We start from the raw sequence: 22,574 nt of genomic DNA, 5'->3' as shown, positions 1-22,574 counted from the left end.
AGCCTATCGAAGCAGTTAAAAAATTGCGGTGTCGTTTCTAAGATATTTCCTATTGGCTTTCGTCTCGGGATCATAGTCCGATCTTTTTCTAACGATTTTCCAGACGTTTCGACACCACAAGTGGCTAGTATTGTCACACATTCACCTTAAATTGCTGATAGGAGGGGTGATCTTTGACTACGTCAGGCAATCGTGCCTCCGAAATGTCAGAAAAATCATTAAACACTGGCCGAACATCCCAAGACGAAAGTCAACAGGCAAATACACAGTCTGTCCAAGAAGTAACGGGACATATTCCTCTAGCATTACTTTTCCTCAACAGTAGTTGTCGATACCTTTATTATTTTCGAATTTTGAACAGGTCAGTGTTATCTCATTTGCTTTTCTGAAAACTGTCACATAATTTTATACACAGTATGTCATATTTCAAGCTAAAATTTACGAAAAGGTATTACTTTATAAAATATTTTAGTTTCGATGTTATAATCTATAAGTACTAGTTCTGAATGTACAGTTAAAATTAATTTTTCTTAGAAACATTTGAAATTACGAATTATTTGCACACTTAAAATTTCTGTTATTAATTACGCAATCCTGTACTGTTTACTGTGTTCATTTCTGGAGTCATTTTTGAAATAGCAATCGAAATTAATAATGTAACGAAAGCTAGTAGGAATTGTTAAGAAAAATTGTAAACCCGGGGTGGCCGAGCGGTTCTAGGCGCTACAGTCTGGAACCGCGCGACTGCTACGGCCGCAGGTTCGAATCCTGCCTCGGGCATGGGTGTGTGTGATGTCCTTAGGTTAGTTAGGTTTAAGTAGTTCTAAATTCTAGGGGACTGATAACTCAGAAGTGAAGTTCCATAGTGCTCAGAGCCATTTGAACGATTTGAACGAAACCCTTCGGAATATTGTTATTTCCGAGTGGTAAGCTTGCCTCTGATGTGATCTGATGTATTTTTGTATAATAGGTGCGAGCAATGTAATTTCGGCTTCCTTAATGTGAAAAATCAAAATACTGTATGATATACTAAACTGTGAGAAAATCAGTGGAAAATATATTTACGTAAAAAAAATCCTGCAACAACTATCTTATTTAGTTCAAATCAGCCGTGAGGACCTGATGTTAGATTTACAGCTTCAAGAATCAGACCCCTAGGCAAGAAGAACTGAAGCCATCTCAGCATGACAAGTTAAGTAAACCTGAAAGGTTATTGTAATCTTCGCTCCTCTCAAATCTTCGTAAAAGACTTTCCTTATTAGTTACTTGGACTGGGCATAGTTCAATGTGGACAACAGATGGAAGAAGGAAGGCCGGCGGAGATTGCAGCTCATAAACGACATCAGCGCTGAACAACGGTAGCAGCTTGAACTAATGACTGTAAACAACAAATGTGCAGCCCACCACTCAGTTGTGAGCAGGTAGAGGCATCGGACGTGCGATCGTAGCGTGTCAACGTTGTTGTCTCACAAATAGCAATCTGTAGATCAAGTGTTCAAGACATTCTCCAGCACGTTTTGAAGAAGAGAAAAGTGTGTGCCAAATTTGCCCGTCACACCTTAACTCTCCAACAAAAACGAAGACGCGTCGACGTCTGCCGCGATTTGTTTGAAATGCAAAGCGTGGAAAGCACTTCTCTCGAAAAAAATCACCAAAGGAGATGAGACATGGTGTTATCGATGCAGATCTAGCACAAAGCGAGGAAGTGGATACATTCATGAAACTTCATGGCAGATTAAAACTGTGTGCCGTACCGAGACTCGAACTCGGGACCTTTGCCTTTCGCGGGCAAGTGCTCTACCATTTTTGTTATTCTCATTTTGTTCGTTGTATGTGCTTGGGGCGAACGTCGTACGACATTCGTTGAAGTTCGTCTTTGATCGGTTACTCAGTGTTTTTTTTTATTTTATTTTATTTTTTTTTTTTTTTATACAGAGGGCTGCTAACCCTCTGACCGAACACGCTGAGCTACCGTGCCGGCTTTTTTTTGTTCGCTTTAGTTCGTTGTATCTGCTCGGAGCGGACGTCGTAAGACATCCATTTAAGTCCGTTGTTAATCTGTTAACTCAGTTTTTTTATTACAAAGGGCACGTTACCCTCTGAGCGAACACGCTGAGCTACCGTGCCGGCTACCATCTGTGCTACCCAAAAGCACGACTCACGCCCCGTCCTCACAGCTTTACTTCCGCCAGTACCAGGAAGTTTCATATCAGCGCACACTCCGCTGCAGAGTGAAAATCTCATTCTGCATACATTCATATCCAGGGTCAACGCTTTGACGACATAAGACATTCTAGACAATGTGACGCGTGAAATGAACAACATCGATTGTACGAACGTTCTGAGCTTTGTAATTGAGTGGGGTGGCACTGTGAACCAACGCCTGAAGCATGAAAACCACCTACTTAACTTTCCCCCCCTTTTTTATATTGAACCAATCGCGAAACTTTTTGAGCTAACGAGGAAGGTCAACAAGTGGCCACGAGAAACTCAACTATTTTGAGATATTTGATAAGGTGGAGCGAGACTAATTGTGGTCACACGGGATAAGTTTGTTTTGTTGCGCGTAGTGTGCAGCGCGTAGCACGAAGCTCGTATTACGCGTACTCCGGCACACTCTCGTATTAAGGGGGGTAGGATGTCAAACGGGCTGACTTGGAGCGGGGGGGGGGGGACACCACAGGAGATTTTAATTCCCACTGTCTATACTTTTACAAACAAATTCATAAAACTTTAACAACATGACCGGGAAGGATTCAGGATTCAAAAATGGTTCAAATGGCTCTGAGCACTATGGGACTTAACAGCTGAGGTCATCAGTCCTCTAGAACTTAGAACTACTTAAACCTAAGGACATCAGACACATCCATGCCGGAGGCAGGTTTCGAACCTGCGACCGTAGCGGTAGCGCGGTTCCAAACTGAAGCGCCTAGAACCGCTCGGCCTTCAGGATTCATACTTATAGCAGTGGAAGCTCAAAAACGTAACAAAACACACTTTTTTTACATGTGGAATTTCATCATTTTTTCACTTACTACTGGCTGCATTTGTTGCTGTAGGTACACTTTTCTTCCTAAGTAAGAGAGATTCTTCGATGACTTTTGCACAGCATACAAACCATAGTTACAAGTGTATGAAACTCTAGATGTTATTTAATTTATGAAAAAATGAATGAACTGTTACATTTTAAACTTCATGTTTAGAAAAAATTCAAGTTTTATAGTTAATTATCTTTATTTTACCACAGTTTTTTAATAGATTCGGAAAATTGTAGCGTTTCATACACCTGTAACTACTGTTTGTATGATATGAAAAATTCATCGAAGAATCGCTCTTACTTAGAAAGAAAAGTGCACCTATAGCAACAAATGCTGCGAGTAATAAGTAAAAAAATGATGAGATTTCACATGTGAAAAATGGTATTTTCCTATGTTTTTTAACTTCCACTGCGATGAGTGTGATTCCTCAATCCTTCCTTGTCACGGTGACAAAGTTTTATGAATTTATTTGTAAAAGTATAGACAGTAGAAATTAAAATGTCCTGTGGTGACTCTCCTGCTCCAAGTCGGCTCGTTTGACGTCCTAACCCCCTTAATGCTCGGTTTACACAAGCAAGTTATTGCAGCAGTTTACTTGTGCGGAGGAACTAGCCATAGCCGGCTGCGGTGGTCTAGCGGTTCTGGCGCTGCAGTCCGGAACCGCGGGGCTGCTACGGTCGCAAGTTCGCATCCTGCCTCGGGCATGGGTGTGCGTGATGTCCTTAAGTTAGTTAGGTTTAAGTAGTTCTAAGTTCTAGGGGACTTATGACCAAAGATGTTGAGTCCCATAGTGCTCAGAGCCATTTGAACCATTTTTTTTAACTAGCCGTGCGATTTGCGAGTGTAAACAAGTCGACTTGCGACTGTAGCAATTTGTTGCGGAAGTGACTTGCTGCACGTTTTCCGCTTCCAGTGTGAACACCACGCAAGAAGTATCTGCAAGTAACTTGCAGCTTTTAGGATTTATTTCTATTTCCTGCAAGTAGGACTCGCAAGTCACAGTAAGTATGTCGTCTGCATAACACTCATATTTAACATTTTACTTAATGTGGTGACTTAATTTTATGCAACCATCTTACGTATTATACGCAAACAAATTTCAGAAACGGAGGAGAAACGGGAATGGATGAAGCAGGATACAGAACATTTTATTGAAGCCGTAGAGAGCTACCCCGAAATACGGAACGTGCATAACCGAGACTTCAAGGATAGAGTGAAGAAGATGAGCGCATTAAATGAAATCTCGTCGATATTCGACACATCTATAAAATAAGTACATAGAAAGTAGCATAACTTTAAGACACAAACCCTTTGCCACCTGCATCCACACACTTGTTGTTTTAGGAGTCTAGAAAAAGACGATGTGTAATTATTACATGTTCTATTTACTTATCTTGTCACTTTCCATTTTATGAGCATTAGAAAAAAAACCTTTTTATAACCATATCATTCTGTAAAATGCAGTTTATTTCAATAAAAATTAAGTTTCATTGTTGTGTTTTCACATACATTCAAATAATTTTCCCTTTTCAAGACGTTAAAAAAGGCTCTGCATACATCGGGTACGATCAGAGAAATCATGCTGACGGGAATATGAATTAAGTACATTAGGGACTTGTATGAGTCTCCTACAAAGAAAAGATTTCAAAATTCAAACTTTTTTTGGTTGTATGTTTGACATAAATAAATGAAATGCCTATTTTATTCGTAGCTCACCGGTAGCTATAAATCATAGAGTGACTAGCAAACGTTCCTTAGCTGAAATAGCAGTACCGATGTTTGTGTCTCGTTTTGATATGACGGCCGCTATTAACATCGACAAATACTCAGGATCATTTGAGGACATTCTGCAAAAGTTTTCAAAAGTATCCGTGCTCTCGATACTAAGTTCTTGCAAAAGGTTACTACAGGCACCATTTTGCGATCTTCTCATTATGTACTCTCTGGCGCAAATACTGCTCTTTTTCACGTTTTGCATTACAATTACAAGAGCTGCAGCATACCTCACCCGCCTACTGGTCGTTTTACACTTCGGCTGACACTCGTAGTGGTACTGAAAGCTTATGCAAATAGTATCAGCAAGTTGTTGACGCAAGTTTCTTGCTAAAGAACTTGCGGAAGAATCTGGCTCAATTCTTGCGCTGCTGTGTAAACACAGCTGCAAGCGGCTAGCAATAACTTGCAGCAATAACTTCTGCAAGCGCCTTGCTAGTGTAAACCCAGCTTAAGGCAAGTAAACTCGAGCAGAGCCGGAGTACGGCTGCTGGAACCCCAAAGACCTTGTAAAAAATAACTAGACTCACTGATGGCGCTGTAGTCGCGGGATAATTTGAACCTTCGGCTGGACGCCATTATAGTGGTTGTAGTCTGATGTGTTGTGTAGTTTTGTTGTTTATGAAGACCCTGATTCAACGTTGTATATTTGTTTGGGCGTACATACAGTATTTGTTACTCGTAATTATACTGTCTGTACGTTCCAATCAAAAGATGTACAATGGTGAAGAGGTGTGAGCGATTAATTGTACACATAAATTCGAGAAAGGAACGAATATTACATTTCACAGGTATGTGAATATTTTAAGTTGTCTTGCATGTCAGTGCACTTGCTTAATACATGTTTTTGTAACACGGTATTAGCATAATCTCTGTGCATCTATTTACAGGTTTCCTTTCTCAAAACCACAGCTGTTACAAAAATGGTTACACGCTGTCAGGAGGCAAGACTTCCGACCGACAGAATACCATTTTATATGTTCTGATCATTTTGAAGAAAGTTGGCTGATCGGTAGTGTTTTCATGGTCTAGGTTAGGTTGAAACTTGATAATTTGGTCGTGAGTTGCCAAAGCACTACGCCATATATAACGCACTTCTCGTCATAAAATCTAAAGCAAGGTAGAGTCAAAAAATGTCTGTTAATATAGTGGGCAAATCTTCGAGTATTTTGATGCATTTTGCGTACATCTATCGCAAATGAATGACGAAAAATGCTAGGGGTCCAGTACATAACTTTTAGCTACGGCAGATTCCATGTAGTACGTAAGGTAAATTCATAAACAGCGACTAGTTGGTGTTTGTTCATAAATTAAAAAGTATATTGTAGTCACGTATTTAAATGAGGCATTATGTTTGTGACCTAACTCAAGGGAAGGCATTTTATAACCAAAAGCGATGTATAAACATTCGAACTCGGCGCGTCAGTTTACCAGTCTAATGGCTGGCGCCCAGCTATTCAGTTTGTCCGCTCTTCAAAGTCGACCACTCGTGCGGTTGTGGGGGCCTGTGGGACCCCGACCGCTACAGTGCGCGCGGGACTGACCTTCTCGGTGGCGTGCCCGGCGACGCCGGCCGCGGCCAGGGCTAGGACGAGCACGGCGGCGGCTGCAGCGGGCGGCACACGGCGAGCGGCGGGCGCCATCGTCACACTGAGCCAGCCGCGGCGCGCTTTCTCCGCTCAGGCCGCATCGTCTCCCCGCCAGCACCGGCATCCGCGCAGGGGTGCACCTCACCACCGCCCCACCCCACATCCCACAACACGCCCACGCGCCAGAGCGCGCCACAGCGTCCCGCAGCTGCACGTATCGGAATACTTCTCACCGGTATCACTCGGCGCCCGTTGATCGGCATTTCTACACAACTGGCCATTAAAATTGCTACACCAAGAACAAATGCAGATGATAAACGGGTATTCATTGGACAAATATATCCTACTAGAACTGACATGTGATAACATTTTCACCAAATTTGGTGCATAGATCCTGAGAAATCAGTACCAAGAACAACCACCTCTGGCCGTAATAACGGCCTTGATACGCCTGGGCATTGAGTCAAACAGAGTTTGGATGGCGTGTACAGGTACAGCTGCCCATGCACTATACCACAGTTCATCAAGAGAAGTGACTGGCGTATTGTGACGAACCAGTTGCTCGGCCACCATTGACCAGACGTTTTCAATTGGTGCAAGATCTGGAGAATGTGCTGGCCAGGGCAGCAGTCGAACATTTTCTGTATCCAGAAAGGCCCGTACAGGACCTACAACATGCGGTCGTGCATTATCCTGCTGAACTGTAGGGTCTCGAATGAAGGGTAGAGCCACACATCTGAAATGTAACGTCCACTGTTCAAAGTGCTGTCAATGCGAACAAGAGGTGACCGAGATGTGTAACCAATGGCACCCCATACCATCACGCGGTGTGATACGCCAGCATGGCGATGACGAATACACGCTTCCAATGTGCGTTCACCGCGATGTCGCCAAACACGCATGCGACCATCATGATGCTGTAAACAGAACCTGGATTCATCCGAAAAAATGACGTTTTGCCATCCGTGCACCCAGGTTCGTCGTTGAGTACACCATCGCAGGCGTTCCTGTGTGTGATGCAGCGTCAAGGGTAACCGCAGCCGTGGTTTTCGAGCAGATAGTCCATGCTGCTGCAAACGTCGTCGAATTGTTCGTGCAGATGGTTGTTGTCTTGCAAACGTCCCCATCTGTTGACTCAGGGATCGAGACGTGGCTGCACGATCCGTTACAGCCATACGGATAAGAAGCCTGTCATCTCGACTGCTAGTGATACGTGGCCGTTGGGATCCAGCACGGCGTTCCGTATTACCCTCCTGAACCCACCGATTCCATATTCTGCTAACAGTCATTGGATCTCGACCAACGCGAGCAGCAATGTCGCGATACCATAAACCGCAATCGCGATAGGCTACAATCTGACCTTTATCAAAGTCGGAAACGTGATGGTACGCATTTCTCCTTCTTACACGAGGCATCACAACAACGTTTTGCCAGACAACGCCGGTCAACTGCTGTTTGTGTATGAGAAATCGGTTAGGAACTTTCCTCATGTCAGCACGTTGTAGGTGTCGCCACCGGCGCCAACCTTGTGTGAATGCTCTGAAAAGCTAATCATTTGCATATCGCAGCATCTTCTTCCTGTCGGTTAAATTTCGCGTCTGTAGCACGTCATCCTCGTGGTGTAGCAATTTTAATGTCCAGTAGTGTATCCTAGCAGTGTCAGTACTAGTACTAAACGGTATGTCATTATTACACCGATACTGGACGTATGGTTATTATACAGTTTAATACCAAAACGAAAAAAATAATCCTTACAATGGTGAGCCAAAGCGCTATAACTACTGACCAGCGCGAGACTGAATGTGGCCTGGTGGTGTTGAGGGCACGTGTCGTAAAAGCAGCAGAGACGAATGGGGCAGCGCACATAATTGTGTAGGCTTCCGCGGCCAGAGTCAGTCGACATAAATGTTTTCTGGGTATGGTACTTCCTCACTGGCGTGATACCACGTATTTACACGTTTGTGACTACTAAGCGCCATCTATCACAAAGCCAAAAAAGTGGTCCATCTAAAACATTCATATTGCTCTAGGTACTACACAAATATGTAAAAAAAAATTGGGGTTCCTATTTTTTTAAAAAAAAGCAGTTGATATCCGTTTGACCTATGGCAGCGCCATCTAGCGGGCCAACCATAGCGCCATCTGGTTTCCCCCTTCAAGCTATGCGAGTTTCGTTGTTTGTAGTTTTTTCGTTTGACGCTTATTTCGTGAGATATTTGGCCCGGTCCCTGTCAATGGACCACCCTGTAACTTGGGGTTGTGGTAGTGTTGTGGAGCCGGCCGGAGTGGCCTACGGTTCTAGGCGCTGCAGTCTGGAACCGAGCGACCGCTACGGTCGCAGGTTCGAATCCTGCCTCGGTTATGGATGAGTGTGATGTCCTTAGGTTAGTTAGGTTTAATTAGTTCTAAGTTCTAGGCGACTGATGACCTCAGAAGTTAAGTCGCATAGTGCTCAGAGCCATTTGAACCAGTGTTGTGAAACCAGTTATTTGGTGTGTACTGAACTGTTACTTAGCTATACTTGTACTCACGTTCGGTGGGTGGTATGCGGTTGCTTTTATACACAGAAAAACAAAACTTTCGCACTTTGTTTCCGATCCAGAATGTTACGCCATTTTGCTGTTCGCATGTGTAGCGAGAGGTTTATCGCATGTGGCGAGAAAGGCTATGAAAACTGTAGCGCGAATTACGGCGACATCTGTTCATTATGTATGTCTCTGTGTGTGATGGGGAAGTGGTTCTTTTGCGTGTGTGTGCTTTCTGTTCTGTGTCCTTCGTCAGTTCTCTCAGAGCGGTAAAGAGCGTGTTGTTGCAAAGTGTTGTGTTTTCATTTATTACACTTTTCCCTTCGACTATAGCCTTTTGTATGTAGTAAATTTCTTCAATTGTTAGTTGTCGGTGTAGACTGTTGCTGTTTCTCAGAATGTGTAGATCGTTTTCGATATTAGTGGGGTTATGGTTTTTGTTCATTAGATGTTCTGCAAAAGTTGAATGTGTGCTGACCCGTCGACATAAAAGTTTTCTGAGTATGGTACCGCGTCATAATGTAAAAAAACTACTGCTGCTGGAGAAAAACCAACGTTTCGGCCACGGTTGGAGCGGTCTCCTTCTGGGTCTAATGGTGCGTTCTAGTTACGCAGTGTCCTTTATATTTTGTTGTTACCGTTCACTGCGCATGCCATTACGTCAGAATTTAAAAAAGGTAGTTAGTTTCATTGGTCACTTAAGGAAGAAGGAGAGGGAACTTTATTATAATAGGTTATTGCCGTGCAGGGAGAACGTGACCTCTGTTGTCTATTGGGTCTTGTGTTGTGTACCATGGTTGTTGGTCTCCGTCGAATTAGAAGTTGGCTGCTGTTTACCAACTGCTGGACGTCGGCCGTGCGGCGGCGGCATTTACTTGCCGGTAGTGCTCGTGCCTCGTGTTGACAGTGACGTAATGGCATGCGCAGTGAACGATAACAATAAAATATAAAGGACACTGCGTAACTAGAACGCATCATTAGACCCAGAAGGTGGCCGCTCCAACCGTGGCCGAAACGTTGGTTTTTCTCCAGCAGCAGTAGTTTTTTTACATTATGACGCGGTACCATACCCAGAAAACTTGTATGTCGACGGGTCAGCACACATTCAACTTTTGCAGAACATCTAATGAACAAAAAACATAACCCCACTAATATCGAAAACGATCTACACATTCTGAGAAACAGCAACAGTCTATACTGACGACGAAATTTGAAAGAAAATTACTACATACAAAAGGCTATAGTCGAAGGGAAAAATGTAATAAATCAAAACACAACACATTGCAACACCACACTCTTTACCGCTGTGAGAGAACTGATCAAGGACACAGAACAGAAGGCACACACACACACAAAAGAACCACTTCCCCATCACACACAGAGACATAAATAATGAACAGAAGTCGTCGTAATTCGCGCTACAATTTTGATAGCCTTTCTCGCCACATGCGATACACCTCTCGCGACACACGCGAACAGCAAGATGGCGTAACATTCTGGATCAGAAACAAAACGCGAAAGTTTTGTTTTTCTGTGTATAAAAGCAGTTGCATACCATCCAACGAACGTGAGTACAAGTATAGCTAAGTGACAGCTCAGTACATACCGAATAACTGGTTTCCACAACACTACCACAACCCCAAGCATACAGGGTGGTCCATTGATAGTGACCGGGCCAAATATCTCACGAAATAAGCGTCAAACGAAAAAAAACTACAAAGAACGAAACTTGTCTAGATGGAAGGGGGAAACCAGATGGCGCTATGGTTTGCCCGCTAGATGGCGCTGCCATAGGTGAAACATATTGAAACGTCCCCTTAGAAAAATTAATAAATTACTGTGCTGATAAACCTCTTACATTATCTGATTTTCAAACAGCTGTGCAGAACTGAACGTACTCACACATTTGGCTCTTTACCTATTCTGGTCAACACTAAACTGACACACAATATTTTTAGCACAACGCAATCTGACTTTCAATAATCCCTACAAAACAATGGCCCTAACTAACATTAACCAATACGTTTCACAAATCACTTACCTCACAAAAATCTTCGTTACTCGAACAGCAATACAGCAATACAGCGAGCGCCACTACTGCTAGCTAAATAAAAGATTCTAACTACTGAAGGCACTAACTACTGATAGGCATAGTTAGCAAATGAAAGGTTTTGATAGAGAACAATCAATGTATTTACCTTAATAGTGTTCAAAAGTCATAACATATATATCAGTCCATGATATCCAATATTACAAATTTACTCTTTCTGATGGACACACGTCCAGATCGTCCGCTCTCAAAATTCCGCCATCTCTCCCCACATCCACCACTGCTGGCGGCTCACCTCAAATTGCGCAACGCTACGCGCTGTTAACAGCCAATTGCCCAACACTACAGTAACATATATTAAAACAATGACAACCAGCCACAGACTGCACACAGCACAGCCAGTGATTTTCATACAGAGCGCTAGTGGCGTTACCAATATAAAAACCTAAACAGCCTGCTTACAATATCAACTGCGTTTTTTTAAAAAAGGAACCCCATTTTTTATTACATATTCGTGTAGTACGTAAAGAAATATGAATGTTTTAGTTGGACCACATTTTTCACTTTGTGATAGATGTTGCTGTAACAGTCACAAACGTATAAGTATGTGGTATCATGTAACATTCCGCCAGTGCGAACGGTATTTGCTTCGTGATACATTACCCGTGTTAAAATGGACCGTTTACCAATTGCGGAAAAGGTCGATATCGTGTTGATGTATGGCTATTGTGATCAAAATGCCCAACGGGCGTGTGCTATGTATGCTGCTCGGTATCCTGGACGACATCATCCAAGTGTCCGGACCGTTCGCCGGATAGTTACGGTATTTAAGGAAACAGGAAGTGTTCAGCCACATGTGAAACGTCAACCACGACCTCCAACAAATGATGATGCCCAAGTAGGTGTTTTAGCTACTGTCGCGGCTAATCCGCACATCAGTAGCAGACAAATTGCGCGAGAATCGGGAATCTCTAGAACGTCGGTGTTGAGAATGCTACATCAACATCGATTGCACCCATACCATATTTTTATGCACCAGGAATTCCATGGCGACGACTTCGAACGTCGTGTACAGTTCTGCCACTGGGCACAAGAGAAATTACGAGACGATGACAGATAGACCACCCTGTATATTGCTGACATACGAAGTTCACCTTTTAGTATTTTGTTTACTAACAGCCGCTCACATGGTTGCAGATGACATGGTGTTCGCTAAGTAAAAAACGGAAAGAGAAAAAATAGCACAGAAAATATGTCGCAAACAGTGCCAATAATTGCTTAAAACATACTGTAACATACAATAAATAATGCAGTATGAAAGTATCCATAGAAAGCTATATTTCAAAAGACGAATAGTAAAAAATGTAATATTGTTTTACTGTGTTTGTACAGCCATGCTATTTTCTGCATGTTTTAGATTTAAAAACCCCACTGATGATGGTGATATTTGTCGCCGAAACTAGTTTGGGATAATAAAGAAATAAACGAATAACAAGGTGTTTTGCATCAAGGCGGACTCAATTTCTGATATTACTGTTTTCCTATGCAAACACGGACCTAATGGAAGAGTTCCATGACAAAATCATTGTTTCGGGGAATATTTCATTCGCAATTAGCTGAGTAACAGGCGTTACCTGGGTATGTACGCTGAAGCGCCAACTGATATAGGCATGCGTATTCAGATGCAGATATATGTAAACAGGCAGAATACGGCGCTGCGGTCGGCAACGCCTATATAAAACAACAAGTATCTGGCACAGTTGTCAGATCGCTTACTGCTGCTACAATGGCATGTTATCAATATCTGAGTAAGTTTGAACGTGGTTTACTGTAGGCGCACGAGCGATGGTGCACGGCATCTCCGAGGTAGCGATGAAGTGGGTATTTTCCCGTACGACCATTACACGAGCGTACCGTGAATATCAGGAGTTCGGTGAAACATAAGATCTCCGACATCGCTGCGACCGGAAGGAGGTCCTGCAAGAATGGGACCAACGACAGTTGAGGAGAATCTTTCAGCGTGACAGAAATGCAACCCTTCCGCAACTTGCTGCATATTACAATGCTGGGCTATCAACGAGTGTCAGCGTGAGAACCATTCAACGAAACATCATCAATATGGGCTTTCGTAGCCGAAATTCCAGTCGTGTATCCTTGATGACTGCACGGCACAGAACTTTACGCCTCGCCTGGTCCCGTAAACACCGACATTGGACTGTTGATGTTTCGAAACATGTAGCCTGGTCGGACGAGTCTCGTTTCAAATTGTATCGAGTGGATGGACGTGTACGGGTATGGAGACAACATCATGAATCCATGAACTCTGCATGTCGGCAAGGGACTGTCCAAGCCGGTGGAGGCTCTGTAATGACGTGAGGCTTGTGCAGTTGGTGCGATATTGACCCCTGACACGTCTAGGCACGACTCTGACAGGTGATACGTACGTAAGCATCCTGCCTGATCACCTGTATCCATTCATGTCCATTGTGCATTCCGACGGAATTGGGCTGTTCCAGCAGGACAATGCTACACCGCACACGTCCGGAATAGAGGTGGGCAAAGTCGTTCATCATTGGGGACTAGTTCACTGGTGATCGCTCTCTTTTGGGAACCGTTCATTTTTGCTCGTTTCACCGTTCATTGTGCTTGATATATGGTTCTTATGAAAGATTAAAAATTAGTAGACTGAAGATGGAAGGCGCCAAGAGGGGGCACTTGTCTCCCCCATGGAGTACAAAGTTTTTATTCATAACAGAATTCACACACACTTGTAATTTTCGTCATTCTGCAAAACATCTCGTTTAGCCAACTATAGCGTTATGTGGCTGATCGCAGTGAAATAATATAAGGTGGCGCACGAAAAACTAGCCCCGAATACAGACTGCTTGCCAATTACGCACGATTTGTTGACCGCTACGAGCAGAATAGATAAACATATAATGATTAGTCAGTGAAGAAATAACAAATAAGCTAATGCTAACAACTTCGAAACAACAGATGACGATTGGTAAGCGACAATGAGCAGTCTAGTACTCTGCGCCGATTTCTCAAAAAATTGTTCAAATGGCTCTAAGCACTAGGGGAATTAACATCTGAGGTCATCAGTCCCGTAGATCTTAGGTTAGTTAGGTTTAAGTAGTTCGAAGGACATCACACACATCCATGCCCGAGGCAGGATTCGAACCTGCGACCGTAGCACCCGCGCGCTTCCGGAATGAAGCGCTTAGAACTGCTCGATCACAGCGGCCGGCTGCTGATTTTTTTGTGCGCCACCCTGTGCCACTGAAATAATGTTGTAGAAGTTATCATATTCTCTTTACAAAATGTGACACCATACACTCGATTTGTAAGCAGGCTGTTTAGGTTTTTTTATTCGTAACGCCACGTAGCACTCTATATGAAAATCACTGACTGTGCTGTGTGTAGTCTGAGACTGGTCGGCATTGTTGCAATAGTCGCTATTGTAGTGTTGGGCAGTTGGCTGTTAACAGCGCGTAGCGTTGCGCAGTTGGAGGTGAGCCGCCAGCAGTGGTGGATGTGGGGAAGTGAGATGGCGGATTTTTGAGAGCGGATGATCTGGACATGTGTCCATCAGAAACAGTACATTTCTAAGAATGGATGTCATGAACTAATATATATATATATATATATATATATATAATGACTTTTGAACACTATTAAGGTAAATACATTGTTTGTTCTCTATCAAAATCTTTCATTTGCTAAATATGCCTATCAGTAGTTAGTGCCTTCAGTAGTTTGAATCTTTTATTTAGCTGGCAGTAGTGGTGCCCGCTGTATTGCAGTAGTTTGAGTAATGAAGATTTTTGTGAGGTAAAGTGATTTGTGAAAGGTATAGGTTAATGTTAGTCAGGGCCATTCTGTTGTAGGAATTATTGAAAGTCAGATTCCGCTCAAAAAATATTGTGTCAGTTCCAGCACAGTCATGTATAATTTTTCTAAGGGGACATTTCATATGGCGACCCTACCAGGATACCTCACTGGAATCTTCTGATTTTTTCTTGCAGTTTGTGTAATTAGTGTAGCTATTGTTTATTGCTAGCATGTAATCATAGAGAGAATTTCCTTTGCAGTTGTAGTTTTCATTGTTGTACAGTAAAACAGTTGTGGCATGCATGTGTATTTGCACCAAGTATTTCGCAGCTGTGCTTGCAATTAACTAGATATTATTTTCAGTGCTATGTTAATGTGTTCTCTTATTTTGCTCTTCAAATTGTGCTTTTCTGTGTTATCGTGTGAAATATTGTGACAATAATGGTGTGTGAAAAACGTAACACTAGTCTCCAAAGTAAACTGAGAAATAATTGTGACGATGAGCTTAGCTTATCAGCACCACTGTGTAATGAATTAACAGACATTCAAAGTGGTAATTTGGTAATTGTGCGTAGGGAAATGGAGCGGGCGGCAAATAATGGCGTAGACAGTGAAACAATTAGTGGACAGGGAAGCATTATCGATCGATCGGTCGGTCGGCAACAGCTCGCCTCAGGAATGCGAAATGACGGGACACAATCTCGCAAATACTGTAGATTCAGTTTTTGGGTCTTCACCGTTTTCTCAAATAAGTCAAGACACATTTTCTGCTTGTCAAAATGTGAATGTTGCCGGTGCAAATTCACTGCCGAAAAGCAATGAGGAACATGTTTCAGACACCAGGGCATTGTTATTACAATTAATACACAAATGGGACAAACACAGCAAAAGCTTCAAAAGTTAGACACAATGGAACAAAAACTTCAAAAGTTAGACACCACGCTTGAACAAACACGTGAAGATTTAACTACTGAGTTACATGAAATCGAATCGAAATGTCAAAAAGTCTGTAATGACGTAAAACCACAAATTTGTGAGCATTTCCAACCTATTTTCTCGCGGCATGAAAATACATTACAGAATCACGAAGCAGCCATAAAACAACTGCAAACTATTGTTCATGAAAATCATGAGACCTTGCAAGCTAAGATTGACTCAGTTGCATCTACCGATTCGGTTACGCAACTTGCAAAAACTCAAGAAAACTTAAAGGACACAGTAGATACGATTTCAACACAAATGGACACTCTGAAACTTGGTTCAGAAAAACACACTGAGGAAATAAGTTCACTATCGGAGAAAGTAGCCGAACTTTCGGATCAGTTCACTAACTTATCTACAAAGGTGGATGATGATCTGAATGACACAAGACCTGTAGCCTTCACTGACACAGAAGAGTACGAACAAATTAGGAAATTCAAACAAAATCAGAATCAAATTAATACGCAACACCAAAGAGAAATCCGGGAACTACAAGATCAGTTGACACAGGTAATACAAGAATTACGTATTTCATAGATCACTCGCGCTCCAATACGGGAAGAGGGACATAGAAACACGAAACAGCCACAAAATAATAACACAGGGCACTCGGGAAATTATGAAAGAAATTGGCAAGGTACACCGAATTTTGAGATGGGACCACCGCAACGACGTAACAATGACCGAATTGCGACTCGCCGACATGATGATTTTGACTATAAGCTGTTTATTACTACACGTAAATTCAAAACATTTAAGAATTCCGGCAACGACATTCATCCACAAGCGTGGCTTCATCAATTCTCTCATTGTTTTCCTCCCAACTGGTCATTGGAGCACAGGTTAGAATTTATGTGTGGCTACTTAGAGAATGAACCAGCTGTAAGAATGTGATCGGTCATTCATGATTGCCACAGTGAATTAGAATTTTACCATGCCTTCTTCTCAGCATATTGGTCTCTAGCCACACAAGACTGAGTAAAACATAGCATCATAATGATGAAACATTTCGAACAATCTGAATTTTCCAGTGTTGTGAAATACACTCCTGGAAATTGAAATAAGAACACCGTGAATTCATTGTCCCAGGAAGGGGAAACTTTATTGACACATTCCTGGGGTCAGATACATCACATGATCACACTGACAGAACCACAGGCACATAGACACAGGCAACAGAGCATGCACAATGTCGGCACTAGTACAGTGTATATCCACCTTTCGCAGCAATGCAGGCTGCTATTCTCCCATGGAGACGATCGTAGAGATGCTGTGGAACGGCTTGCCATGCCATTTCCACCTGGCGCCTCAGTTGGACCAGCGTTCGTGCTGGACGTGCAGACCGCGTGAGACGACGCTTCATCCAGTCCCAAACATGCTCAATGGGGGACAGATCCGGAGATCTTGCTGGCCAGGGTAGTTGACTTACACGTTCTAGAGCACGTTGGGTGGCACGGGATACATGCGGACGTGCATTGTCCTGTTGGAACAGCAAGTTCCCTTGCCGGTCTAGGAATGGTAGAACGATGGGTTCGATGACGGTTTGGATGTACCGTGCACTATTCAGTGTCCCCTTGACGATCACCAGTGGTGTACGGCCAGTGTAGGAGATCACTCCCCACACCATGATGCCGGGTGTTGGCCCTGTGTGCCTCGGTCGTATGCAGTCCTGATTGTGGCGCTCACCTGCACGGCGCCAAACACGCATACGACCATCATTGGCACCAAGGCAGAAGCGACACTCATCGCTGAAGACGACACGTCTCCATTCGTCCCTCCATTCACGCCTGTCGCGACACCACTGGAGGCGGGCTGCACGATGTTGGGGCGTGAGCGGAAGACGGCCTAACGGTGTGCGGGACCGTAGCCCAGCTTCATGGAGACGGTTGCGAATGGTCTTCGCCGATACCCCAGGAGCAACAGTGTCCCTAATTTGCTGGGAAGTGGCGGTGCGGCACTGCGTAGGATCCTACGGTCTTGGCATGCATCCGTGCGTCGCTGCGGTCCGGTCCCAGGTCGACGGGCACGTGCACCTTCCGCCGACCACTGGCGACAACATCGATGTACTGTGGAGACCTCACGCCCCACGTGTTGAGCAATTCGGCGGTACGTCCACCCGGCCTCCCGCATGCCCACTATACGCCCTCGCTCAAAGTCCGTCAACTGCACATACGGTTCACGTCCACGCTGTCGCGGCATGCTACCAGTGTTAAAGACTGCGATGGAGCTCCGTATGCCACGGCAAACTGGCTGACACTGACGGCGGCGGTGCACAAATGCTGCGCAGCTAGCGCCATTCGACGGCCAACACCGCGGTTCCTGGTGTGTCCGCTGTGCCGTGCGTGTGATCATTGCTTTTACAGCCCTCTCGCAGTGTCCGGAGCAAGTATGGTGGGTCTGACACACTGGTGTCAATGTGTTTTTTTTTCCATTTCCAGGAGTGTATTCTGAAGACATGTTGCACAAGAATCAGTACCTGTCAAACCCTTACAGCCCCTCAGAACTCATCCACATTTGCTTAATCAAATTGCCTGAACATTTACGACATATTATTTTGGCAGGACGTTGCAAAGACGACATTGAAGCTTTTCAGAGACTCTTACAAGAATTTGAAATTGACACTGACAATTGCGGGACGCGAAAACAGGCACACAATAATTACAGGTCACATCTGTCACAATTCCACGATGACAGAAATAATTACTGGACACGACAAGGCCATTCTTACAAAACAAATCGTGACCAAAACAGACACCACCCATATGACAACCACTGGCAGAATAATAATAGTTACAGAGAAAGCGGTCCACCGTGCAGTGATAATTCAGGGAGAAATTCTCCACCACTTAACCGACAAGAAAGAAACTACAGGAACTACCGACCTGGCGACAGACGATATAATTATAACGACAGACCTGAATTTCATCAGAACTGGCGGGATTCAAACAGGGCTGGGCCCTCTCGACAAGGTGAATTTGTAGAAGTTAGGTCTCCTAATCCCAATAACGACGCACGCCAGCAAAGAAATAGTAGACAATGACTCGCACCGCAGGCAGCGACGTGCGCTGGCTGCCTCAGAGAAAAATAACATAGACGCTAACCCTGAGAAAAAATTGAGCATTCTTTACCGATGTACCATATACCACATGATAATTCCGTTGAAGCTGGAGCTCTGCATAGTAGGAATAGTAAAGGCTTGCACCACCTTTCACGTGTAAAACCGTGTATTGAAAGATAATCTGCTTTTTAACATAGTCTTTGCCATAAAATTTTTCACTTCACGTTACTAGTAGTGAACAGAGGACACGGTGTTATTGTATGTGTACTGTACATTCTTGCTGGTTAATTGTACGATTACGTAACGACTATAAGGCTTACATACTTAGAACATTTACTGCTAATGAGATTTTAATGCAACATTTTGGTTTAGTTGAAAAGACATCCTTTATTTGAAGTACTTTCTGTGAGATTAAAGATGACTTAGTATTTGGTTTCTTTGACAGCTACACGATTATATCACAACGCTACTAATGTGTGACACAATTTACATTGTTGCTTTTGCTGTGTATCTGTTTTATATCTGCACAGTTTTTATGTATTATTCTGGAAAGTAAAACATGTTTTAGTAGTAACTTTTGTGGTATAGCTACAATGAGACAGCCTTTTCCGTAGCACAACAATACGTTACAGTACAGTACTTTCTTCATCACGCCAATAAGCGTAATAAGTACGATATCTATACGCAAAGCATTTCACTTTTGTTTATGATGAGGTGAGTACATTGACTTCAGCAGAACTTTGCTTACAGAGGACGATAACTACGACACTTCCACAGAATTATCTTACAGCAAGACGCACATTTAGCGCTACAGGACACGCATTTGAGTGATTAATTTTGTACTTAAAACATTTATTTTTAAAGATTTTTGAATTACAAAGGAAGTTTTCCGTGATACATTTCTCTCCATTGCTGTACTCTGTAACACCTGAGGGCATAATTACATTAATCCTTAGGGGGGTACACGCTTACTTTGTGTACCATGTGTGTGGCAAGCACAAGGAGCCCTAGCTAGTATGGTATTTGCATATACAACTTTACACATCGGTACCATATTTCTCTAACACATAAATTACACTGCTATCTGATTATTTAACAGAGAAACAAACATTTTTTTTACTACATCAGTGACAGATGTTTACGTAACTACTTATGAAATTGTATTTTGTCTGTACTTTGTGAACTGTTCACATATTTTTCGGAACCATTGTGATACTATGAGAGCTTTGAATGATGTATTTGGTATGAGATCATGATTTTTAAAGTAAGTTTGAGGTAGATGACACTATTGAAATGAGCAGAGAATTCTTTTTAGGTTTTGAAATTATTGCAGAAATCTACGACGTTTTTGAGATTTGACTGAGGTGTTATGATATTATTACGATGACAATGTGTATTATGCTGTTGAGGTATGTTTATGATCAACAAGCTGATGCTATATGAGGAATTTGATTATGCTACGTATTTATTATGATGAAATATTGAAGAATAATATACATATTCGTCATATGTAATAAGGTAAGGAATAATGAGTAGTGGTTAGGGACTCTGATTTGTGAAAAAGGATGTTGGAAACCAAGAATCGTACTTGAAGAGTTACGAAATGTGTGTAAATGCGTGAATGTATCACAATGCCAGCGAAAATTTTTTGGACACTGTTATATTCATAGGATTTTGTTTCTACACATTTGCAATGCAAATTCTCGACCTGTGAACTTTTTTATATGAGACTGTGACTGTAGTGCAAACTGCTGTCGTAAATATTTCGGTAAGAAAGCTAAATGGTCTTGACGTAATGCGTAATGGAGAAAAAACCATTAGGTGGAAAAAAAGAGATCATTAACCTCACTATTGACATTCCTTTGTAGAAAGCATCGCAAATACGACAAGCTCGAACTTGAAAACATATGATTACACTGTGGAGCTCGTAATTTATGATATTTACTAAAATGCCTAATGAAATGATGATATACATTTTACATCTATTGTCTTTCTTGTTGAGAGACTGCTCATTTTGTTTAATATCTAGTTTCTAGCTGCACTGCAGCATTGGTTAAAATAAAATTTAATAGATGTACTAATAACATTGTTTTCTGTCTACAGACCCAGTAAAGAATAATTTTATGATGTACTTTCGTAGAAAAGAGAGCACAAATAGACATTTCCCTTCACAGGAATTGCAAAAATAATTTTATAACGGTTTGGTAACTTGTCTGCTTGAGTAAGTCAAGGTGATGCATCACTATAGTGTTAAGACGTGACATAGGTATTAGACATGGCCATCTTTACTGTAATATTTTTTCATCTTGAGCTTTGTCATGTTTAGATATTAGTTATTGCATTTGCTGCTGATGTTTGCCAGGCATAGTGCTACTGAATTTCAGTTTGTATTACTCTGTTAAGCCAGTTTTACTACTGATTTATTTTTCTTGTTGCTGTACATTGGCTCATATTCGTTGTAATGTTGCATTTGCTCTGCTAATTTAGATATACTGCTGCTTGATTTGCCGATTTGCATTTTTTGACATTGCTGTTTGCATTAATTGTTTTGTGCTGCTGCATTGCCTCGTCCCCTAGTTTAGCATCTGAGCTCTGTAGATTTAAGTTAGCTTAAAATAGGGTAGGCTATATAAGAGAACGAGTTGTGATGAATTGGAAGAAATGCATTGAGAAGCTATAAGAAAATGGTTTGGCCAAAAAAGTATTTTTGAAAGAGGATATGAACAAAAAAGTAGGGTTTAGGGACAACAGGTTAGGTAGGATTTTCTTGGAAATAAATGATGAGGTAAGATAATGGAAAATAAATAATGAGGTAAGAAATATGTGAACATATAAATACAGAAAGCATGCTTGGATAGGATTTGTTTGGTGGAAACAAATGTTGAAATAAAACGAAAGATCTATGGAGTGAACTTTTGGGTTGGACTGCAGTACCAAATGTTACACTGAAAACAAAACCTGTCCTTTCCTTCTGTGTTATTCTGCTATGTGTTTGTGTACGCTTGTGTATTTGTGTTTTTCTGTCTTTGTGTTTAGCTAATACGATTTATGTTGTAGAATTTTTCTAGTACTAAGCTACATTCACTATGAGGAGGAATACTGTTATCCTCAAATATAATTTGCATTAATAATATGTTATTTTCTTTGTAAAGATGTTTATAGACATTATTAATTCTGTTCTGTTTCAATGCTCATGTGTGAAATTAATGTTTCGAAAACTATTCTCATTATTTTATATATTTACTTATGTCATAATCCCTGTAACACTGATGTATATGTCTATTTCTATTCTTTTGTAAAGCCCGTATTATTACAAATGTTATCTGTACTATTATGCTCTTTAATGATGTATTTTGTACCTTTGTAATTGTATTCTTATGTTGTAAATTTATAATTGTATAGACACCATTTCATCAAATTAAGTAACTTGTAAGCATTCATTTCACTGCACACATTTCTGTTGGTCATAGTATATGCACAATATGTGAAAAAAAGAGGACTGTTAGTGCTCGCACGTGTGTTGATAATTCAGCAAGTGACTGATTAACAGCATTGCTGGTTCTAAGGACATTTCCAAAAACTTTGTGAGTGCACAAGTGGTGGTTTATGGACTTGCTATATTGTCCGCAAGACTCTTCGATGGTGATTGTGCACCTGCACAGTTGCAACAGATGGCTGCTGGCCGTCTCTACAAGGACTACAGTGGGTCTGCATCTTTGATGGTCC

The 22,574-nt window shown here is 42.1% G+C and overlaps 1 protein-coding gene across 1 annotated transcript in view; it reads right to left on the bottom strand.

The window, feature by feature from the left end:
- Positions 1–6,454, bottom strand: part of LOC126183981 (uncharacterized) — a 259,129-nt gene extending 252,675 nt beyond the window's left edge. Inside the window, exon 1 of the mRNA XM_049926332.1 lies at positions 6,356–6,454. Coding sequence (XP_049782289.1) covers positions 6,356–6,454 — 99 coding nt within the window. The remainder of the gene's footprint in view (positions 1–6,355) is intronic.
- Positions 6,455–22,574: the final 16,120 nt, after the last annotated feature.

Source organism: Schistocerca cancellata, chromosome 4, assembly GCF_023864275.1.
Source record: "Schistocerca cancellata isolate TAMUIC-IGC-003103 chromosome 4, iqSchCanc2.1, whole genome shotgun sequence".
NCBI lineage: Eukaryota > Metazoa > Arthropoda > Insecta > Orthoptera > Acrididae > Schistocerca > Schistocerca cancellata.
Note: the sequence above shows the minus strand (reverse complement) of the source record. Positions and strands in the feature narration are given on the sequence as shown.